The sequence below is a fragment of the Crocuta crocuta genome, unplaced genomic scaffold, assembly GCF_008692635.1.
Source record: "Crocuta crocuta isolate KB4526 unplaced genomic scaffold, BGI_CrCroc_1.0 scaffold107, whole genome shotgun sequence".
NCBI lineage: Eukaryota > Metazoa > Chordata > Mammalia > Carnivora > Hyaenidae > Crocuta > Crocuta crocuta.
In genome coordinates this window covers 1,844,763-1,853,435 of record NW_027531877.1, presented here as the reverse complement: position 1 = coordinate 1,853,435, position 8,673 = coordinate 1,844,763, and the positions used below count along the sequence as shown (strand labels likewise).

Below are 8,673 nucleotides of genomic sequence, written 5' to 3'. Positions count from 1 at the left end.
CCCCCCCGCCAGAGGACACAGAGGACCAGACACATCGTTCACTTGGGTCCCTTTTATTCTGTTACACAGAAATGATCTAACCCTGCCCCCTCGTTTTCCAGATGGGCTGTCTGAGCCCCAGGGAGGGAAAGAACTCACACTCACACAGCTGGTAAGAAGTACAGAAAGGGTTCTAAACTCAAGTCTCGGCTTCCAAACACTGGCACTGGACACTCAATTCCCGTCCCCCGTGGTGCCTGTAGCCACCTTTCTGGTTTACATGGGGCTCTCTTCCTTTGCTAGTGGAGATCTGCAGCTCTCTGGGAGCGCCCATTGCACCTTCAGCACTGCCCAGAAAGCCATTGGGAAGGACAACTTCACAGCCATCCCTGAGGGCACCAATGGTGTGGAAGAGCGGATGTCTGTCATCTGGGACAAGGCTGTGGTAAGGGTCAAGGTCACGGGCCGGGGGCCAGGGCCAGATCAGTGCCTCCTGCTGCTGCTGCTTTGTAGGTGAGCCCTCACACCTGCTGAGAGGTTTCTGGAACCAGGTGTCTTAGGTGGTTTCGGAATGTTCCTTCTAGAGTGATGAATCTTGAGATTCTGAGGAGACCTCCTTACCTAGACTATTAAGAACTAAGAAGTAGACATAGACATACAGATCCTTCATCTGTGGCATGAATGATCTACACTTAACAGTGCCTTAAATATGCACTAGAACAAGAGAGTGTTCTCCCTCCTTTTGAGAGGTCTGAATAGAACCCCTTGAAATGGTAACCAAAGGGTCTGTGCCCAAGAGATGGAAGTCAACTTGCTAATCAAGGATACTCTTGACTGAGTGTGTGGTCATCCAGGCTGTACACGTGACTGCCTACCAGTGTATTCTAACATTGGCCTGGTTTTATTTTCCTTAATAACACAACAAAGGCTGAAAAAAACATTGCAAATGAAGACTGGCCCGAAGGTTTTAGTAAAATTAATAATTAACTCATTATTAAGTTGATCACTTCCCTTTATTTTATTATATTATTTTAAAGATTTTGTTTTTAGGTAATCTCTGTATTCATTGTGAGGCTCGAACTCACAACCCCAACATCAAGAGTCACATACTCTACCAACTGAGCCATCTAGGCACCCCTACTTCTCTTTTATTTTAAAATCTCTACAGATACTAATTTCTGAGCTACTTACATCGCATATAAACAAATGCCTCATTCATCTACACAGTGTGAGCCACCAAGTTTCCCTTCTCATCTTTGCTCCTCGGAAGCTCAAAGCGAGATTTGAAACTAAATTCTTTTTTCCTTACCCAAAAATTTTTTGTCTTATGAGGAGGAAAAATATAAACATTTTTGTCTCTTCTCTCACATAGATTTTGTTTTTTTAAAACATTGTTGTGTATTTATGAATATATATATATATATATTTCTCTTGGCACTATGTGGAATTATTAAAAATAATATATATATTTTTAATTACCCACATGATACACTGTCATTAAAGAGCACTTGGAAAGCACAGAGAAGCACACACACGAAAGAAAACAAAACTCACTCAGTAATTCCACAATCCAGTGTAACCATGATTATCATTTGGGTGATACTCTTCTGTATTTATCCTATGACCACGCAAATTCAAACACTTATCTAAAAAAAAGGGCTCATAACCACATTAGTTTTTACCGGGAACTTTATAATTCTTTTTTTTTTTAAGTGCAGTTATGTTGTCTCTTACAATGTTTATTTATTTTTGAGGGAGAGAGACAGAATGTGAGCGGGGGAGGGGCAGAGAGAAGGGGAGACAGAATCCAAAGCAGGTTCTAGGATCTGAACTGTCAGCACAGAGTCCGACGCGGGGCTCAAACCCATGGACCGCAAAATTATGACCTGAGCTGAAGTCAGATGCTTAACCAACTGAACCCCCTAGGCGCCCCTGAAATTCTTTCTGGAATGAGAAGGCAGAGAAGTAACTGTATGCACATATCTGGGAAGAAACCACACCTCGGGAGCAGTTAGCGACCTCCTCCTGAAGCCACATGTTAACCCTTTGGCCTGGCAGCCAGGACGGCATGGCCAGCCGTGCAGCTTGTGGGTCGGGTTCTGTGCTCATCTTCTTAAGGGCCCTTCTTAGGTCTCCCTGCTCTGAGCTCAGAAGCCATGCACTGACTTCTCTTTTTCTGGTATTCCAACAGGCCACAGGCAAAATGGACGAAAACCAGTTTGTGGCTGTGACAAGCACAAATGCCGCCAAGATCTTCAACCTGTATCCCCGCAAGGGAAGAATATCTGTGGGTTCCGACAGCGACCTGGTGATCTGGGATCCAGATGCGGTGAAGATTGTCTCTGCCAAGAACCACCAGTCGGTAAGGCTCGCGCGGGCTGGAGAGGAGCAGCGCAGAGAAAGTGTGCGCGGACCTCTGTCGGGAGAGGTGTGCCGATGTGGAGTCCCCGGGCCAGCTGGGCCAGGATGGGCCATGGTGACAACCCCCCCCAAATTCTCAGGGATGGAACACCTGAGCAGGTTATTTCTCCTGGCTGGGTCAGCAGAGGGCTGTTCCCAGCACGGACACTCAGACACGGGGCGCCCTCTCTACACGTGCCTCTGATGGCAGAGGCCAGGGATCTGGTCCTGGTCCCTGGAGAACTGGTTCTGGAAGCTTTCCTTAGAGAAGGGGTGCATATCACCCTCTCACAGGGTACTGGCCACAGCCGGTCCTGGGCTTTCCCTTGCCCCCGGGGGGCAGGGCCTGCAGCGGTCCCCTGTACCCAGAAGGACAAAGAACAGGGAAAAAAAGTGGTGAACAGCACTGACACCTTCCTTATGAGGACTTTCACGTGGAGGATAATAATGAAAGCCTGGTACTTAAAGGGCTTAATCCTTGTTAGTAAAGAGTTCATATTTTTAGAGCATTTACATTTCAGGCAGTGGAGCCTGTTGTTTTAATTTCTGAGTTTCCGTAATAGACTCTGCCAGGTAGGCACTGTTACCGCCCCCATTTTACAGATAAGGACATGGAGGTGCAGGGAAATTAAATAATTTATGCAGCAGGTAAATGGTGAAGTTAGAGTGCAGATCCCACAACTGCAAGCTGCCGTCTTTAACCCTTTGCGGTCAGACCTTGCGCTTGTTGAATCAATGAAGGTAGTAGAACGAAATCCCATTTTGGGAGGGGACGGCGTGTGTTTAGACATTGTGTCACATCACATTATTTAATTTTGGGCTAGCGGAGACCTAAGGGTTATCCAACCCATCTCTTCACCCACCCCGTACAAGAGTGCCAAACGCAGCATCCCCGAGAGTTCCCGAGCTGCTCTTTGAGCACCACCAGTGACAAAATGTACTTCCACACGAGGGCCTTACCGAAGACTGATGCTTCTCTGTGCTGGCCAGTCCAGTCTCCACTACCTTGCCCCCGGGGCTTCTGCCCGTCGAGAGCATACAGGTGGCGATGTAGGCTTGCCCTGGCTGGCCTGGTGCTTTGGCCTCAGTGATGCGGAAGGCAGGGCCCAAGTACAGGAACTGCCTTCCTCCCCTGCCTGTCCTGTGCCCACACCCGTGGCTCTGCCCCTCACCCCCGTCTCTAGGCTGCAGAGTACAACATCTTTGAAGGGCTGGAGCTGCGTGGGGCTCCGCTGGTGGTCATCTGCCAGGGCAAGATCATGCTGGAAGACGGCAACCTGCACGTGACCCAGGGGGCCGGCCGCTTCATCCCCTGCAGCCCGTTCTCGGACTATGTCTACAAGCGCATTAAAGCCCGGAGGAAGGTGAGGAAAGCAGCCGGTGGAGCCTGGAGGTGTGGGAAGGGGTTTGTGTCCCCTCAGGCACAGGGACGGTACCCCTGAGGGCAGGGGGGCTCTGTGTGCCGTAGTCCCTCCCAAGGAAGTTCACAGCAGTGGTCTCTTCCCAAAGGACAATCGCACACATTTAAGGTACTATCAAGGGGGTTTCCAAAGGTTTTTTGGCCCAAGAAACCTTTTTTTCAAATGACTTTCCTCCATTTTTATAGCACTTTTAATTAAAATAATTTAAAATTTTAATAATTCAAAATAACACACACACACACACATATATATATATATATACATATTTTTTTTTTAAGGGTTTTTTAAAGTTTATTTTGCAGGGGCGCGGGGTGGGGGAGGAGAACAGAGACCAGAGAGAGAGAGAATCCCAAGCAGATTCTGTACTGTCAGCACAGAACCTGGTTTGGAGCTTGATCCCACAAACTATGAGATCATGACCTGAGCCAAAAACAAGAGCCAGACATTAAACCGACTGGACCCCAATGTTAAATATTTTAAAAAATAACTAAGGCTCACAGTGGGAATTAGCAGCCCACACCCAGCCCTCCAGGTCCTATCTCTTCCAGTGTTGCTCTAGAAGGCAGATGATTGTAACTCCTTTAGCTAGGTGTCCGGTTCACATAAAACCTTGTGTATGTCTCTGGTTTCATAGACAGACAGGTAGCAAAATAGATACACAGACACCTGTTTCTTGTGTGTGTTATGTATCTACCTACCTACCACCTACTTAACTAAGCAGCTTCTGTTGATTTAGGGGTGAGGCCCAGAACTCTGTTTTTTGCAGCCTCCGCTACCCCCACACCAGTCACAAGATCACCTTCCAGTAAGGCTGGGGCTCCACAGAGCAGGGTTAGATTGGCCCTGGGATGGGGTGGAATTTGAGCCCTGGTCCCAGCCTTGTCTGTTAGAACACACATGGTCATGCGTGCACATGGGATGGGCCAGCACCCCCAGCAGCCGGGAGAAGGAGTCATGGTGATGGCAAGGTTGGGGGCTGGGGACAGGGGTCTGGGCACATGCCACAGTGGCCATTAGAGAGAGGCTCACAGAAAGTCCACACACAAGCACCCCATCCCCGTCCCAGGCCCCCCTGTGATCTTGCCAACTGGTCATCTAGCCTCTGTGTGGGCAGAGGCTTCCAGCCTCCCCATCTGAGGCAGCTGCTAGCCCTGCCTGTGGCGACCCGCTTCTTCCTGCGGGCCGGAAGCCCCCTCCCCAAGTTCGACCAACTCGTTCCATCCATTCCCCTCCGGGCATCCGCACGGAACGAGGTGCACATCTCTTAGCGCGTGTGCGTTTCTGCACTCCTCTGTCGTTTAGTCTCAATATCCCTGTAGCCTCCACTATTTACTTCCCGACAATGTCTGAAATCCCTCCACCATTCTTCTCTCTTTATTAGCGATCATTTAAAGTTACATGGAATGGAGTGAAATTCTGCACTCCAGGTTTGGCCGGATAGAGAAGAGAATGAAACCCAGCCTCCCATGTACATCGTCTCTTGATTTCCATTAATGTGACTTAGATTCTGCACCCAAAGAAATGTTGATGGTCTGGAGGCTTTTCGGGTAATATGGAAATAGACATGGTCCCACCCAGGTTGGTGGCAGCTGTAAGTCTGAAGAGCTTTGCCTCTGTGCCTGCACCCGGGCTGTGAACACAGGGCAGGGAAGGCTCTGTTAGCAGAGCCCATCCCGCACTGGCGGGCTCCTCAGGCAGCCGCTGAGAGGACGTGGGTGGAGGCGGTGTGCGTCCCATAGACCGTGAGCCGCACTGGGGGAGGCCTAGGTTTCGTGTGACCCTGTCCCCCAACTCCTGGCACCAGGCCTACCACAGCGCATGCCCACGGCTGGTGTTGCTGGCTGGCCGCACAGTTCCAGGTCGGGTTCACGGCCACAGCCAGAGGCTCGTGGGTCAAACTGTAGGACGCTCCCTTTGAGGTTTGCCGCCTCTGCTCTGTGCTAAGGAGTGTGTGGGGGGAGCTCCCACCGGATCTCACACCTACCGGCACGGACCACCTTGTCCCAGACTGCTGCCCTCCCTGCTCCTGTGCTCCGGTGTGCGGACGGTCCTTCCATCCATAACGTCCCCCTCCCCCTGCTCCCGCTGTCCCCTCTGCTCCGGTGTGCAGGTGATCCTTCAATCCCTAACATTCCCACCCCCACGCCCCGCCCCTTCCTCTGCTGGGAATTCTGCCTTCCGCACTGGTCTTCTGCACTTCACAGCCTCCTCCTTCCCTCGACCCCTCCTTCCCTCAACCCTAGCCCCACGACATCGGACACGCTCCTTTGTTCCTTTAGAATGAAGCTCACCGGAGGCACCTGGGTGGCTCAGTTGGTTAAGCCTCTGACTTCTGCTCGGGTCATGATCTCATGGTTCCCAGGTTCAAGGGCCACGTTGGGCTCTGTGCTGCCAGCTCAGAGCCTGGAGCCTGCTTTGGAGTCTGTGTCTCCCCCTCTCTGTGCCCCTCCCCTGCTGATGCTCTGTCTCTCAAATATAAACAAACATTAAAAATGTTTTTAAAAAAGTGAAGCTCACTTATTTAGAGAGGTCTTCACTGACCCGTTGCACCGTCACTCTGTTTTCACACCCCCGTATCTTATATGACTTCTCCTTTTCTTCAAGAAGCCCTCTGATTTTTATTATTTTCTGGCTCCCACGACACAGTTAATCACTCCTTTATCTCTGCCACCTGGCACAGACCTTAGCTGTTGACAGAATAAAGGGTGACGCACTTTCTCTGCTGCAGATGGCAGACCTGCATGCGGTCCCCAGGGGCATGTACGACGGGCCAGTGTTTGACCTGACCACCACCCCCAAAGGGGGCACCCCTGCGGGCTCCACCCGGGGCTCTCCCACACGGCCCAACCCGCCCGTGAGGAACCTCCACCAGTCGGGATTTAGCCTGTCGGGTGAGTGGATGGTGCCGGAAGGTGAGAAGGGAGGGACGGTGAGGGAGCAGTGCTGCAAGCTGGCAGGACACCTATAGGGAGATGGTGCCTGGGGCAGGCAGGAAGCTTTGCCGAATCAGAAGGGAGTCCTGCTGAGAAGGCGATGTAAGGCTCGCTGAGGTCCAAGGTCAGGTTAAATGATGACCAGGTCTGCTTAGAGATCATCCCTGATGGGGTGGGGGCAAGATGCTTTCCATTATGAACTGATATGGAGGTGCTCTGTCTGTCTCTAAAAGATAGCTTAGATTGCAGTAGTGTCTTCTGGTGTTTTGTTAAAGTATTTAAAAAAATACTCATTTATTTTTGGGAGAGTGTAAGTGGGAAAGGGGCAGAGATGGGGACAGAGGATCTGGAGCAGGCTCTGCGCTGACCACAGCGAGCCCGACGTGGGGCTTGAACTTAAGAACCGTGAGATCATGGCCCGAGTCAAAGTCAGATCTCAACCAGCTGAGCCACTCGGGTGCCTCTAACCTGGCATTTTTACCCTTCTCTCCCCTTTCTCGTAGTAACGGTAGTGCTAGCAGTAGATGCGGTTGATGAAACACTTGCCCTGGGGTCAAAGACTTCACCTTGTCTAGTCTTTATGAACTGGTGTTAGCAGAAAACTATTCTACTTGCTCCATAACCAGAAGTCTAAAAATGAGGAAATAAATGGAGATTTGCACGTCTGTGATGAACAATCGAAGTGTGAGGGAAACGAGACCACTAGAAGGGACAGGGAAAGGTAAAGGGAAACGTATCAGGAAGGAGTAAGGAATGGCAGCAGCAGGAGGAAGGCAAAAGGAGAAGCCTGAAAGTTTGGAGGTGACGCTGCCAGAAGTCACGTTATCTTTGCACAATATTTGTTGTCAGCGTGGTTGCCATTTTGAATCGCTCCCTGCCTGACGTAATCCCTAAAGTTCCGACAGCTCCTCTGTGAATGGACGTTAAGCGCGTGCACTTCAGGGTTTCCTTTTGTGTCGAGGCTGCAGGGGCCCCACCGTCACCAGGCCGAGTTGTGAGACCTTGGGCGACTTGCCTGACTTCTCACAGATCAGTCACTGCCTCTGTGAAATGGGGACACTAACAGTAGCCTCCCCAAAGGATAGTGAGGACTGAGTCAGGTATCTGAGGAGCAGCTGGCACATTGCTTGTCGCAGTGGATGTAAGCTTTGATTTCTCGTGTCATAAGTAATGCTTTCCTTAAGTATCATTTTTATGATGCTGGACAGTATCATGATAAGAACCTTGCTTTTCCTGGTGGAGAAGGGAGTCCAGGGCACGGTGGATACGAAACCCCTAGAATACTCGACAGACTGGAATGGAAGTTTCTTGGGAGATGAGGCGAGGAAGGCACTTGCCATCTGACACTCTGAAAATTAATCCAGTTTCTCTCTTGTCCACACCCCCCTCTCTCTCCCTTTTCTCTCCCTGGGGATGTATTGCCCACCGCAGGCACCCAAGTGGATGAGGGGGTCCGCTCGGCCAGCAAGCGCATCGTGGCGCCCCCCGGAGGCCGTTCTAACATCACGTCCCTGAGTTAAGCGACCCCTCCCCCAGAGAGAGGGGCAGAAGCAAGAAGAGATTTTCTTGAAGCCAAAATGGTACACCGATATTTAAGAAGGAAAGCGAATCCAAACAGTTGTGATCTAAAGAATCAATAAGCCTCAAGCCTTATGTTTCTCCAATGCTACACTCGCTTGCCTAGCTTTACGAATATTGCTTTTGTTTTCTGTTTATGCATAGCCTTGATTTGTTGGGCCCTGCCTCCCCCATTTACATGCATGCAATCAGACAGGCTACTAAGGTAAAAGAGTCTGCTATATAGTGTTGAGAGCGTGTGTAGTGCTGCATCTTATGACAAGGGGACAGACAAAGCTGGGATGTCAGGAAAATCAACAAAAGGGACATGGTTACTCGGGGTGAGGGGGTGGTGGGAGCCCAGAGCAAGGAGGAAGGCTCAG

General features: G+C 50.5%; 1 protein-coding gene across 3 annotated transcripts in view; it reads left to right on the top strand.

Annotated features, from left to right (window-relative positions):
• Positions 1 to 8,543, top strand: part of DPYSL3 (dihydropyrimidinase like 3) — a 111,519-nt gene extending 102,976 nt beyond the window's left edge. For all 3 annotated transcript variants that reach the window (XM_077773019.1, XM_077773018.1, XM_077773020.1), the window contains 5 exons: positions 283 to 424; positions 2,171 to 2,341; positions 3,564 to 3,743; positions 6,529 to 6,691; positions 8,165 to 8,543. In XM_077773019.1, the coding sequence (XP_077629145.1) occupies positions 283 to 424; positions 2,171 to 2,341; positions 3,564 to 3,743; positions 6,529 to 6,691; positions 8,165 to 8,253 (745 nt within the window). In that variant the 3' untranslated portion in view covers positions 8,254 to 8,543. The remainder of the gene's footprint in view (positions 1 to 282; positions 425 to 2,170; positions 2,342 to 3,563; positions 3,744 to 6,528; positions 6,692 to 8,164) is intronic.
• The last annotated feature ends 130 nt before the right edge of the window (positions 8,544 to 8,673 follow it).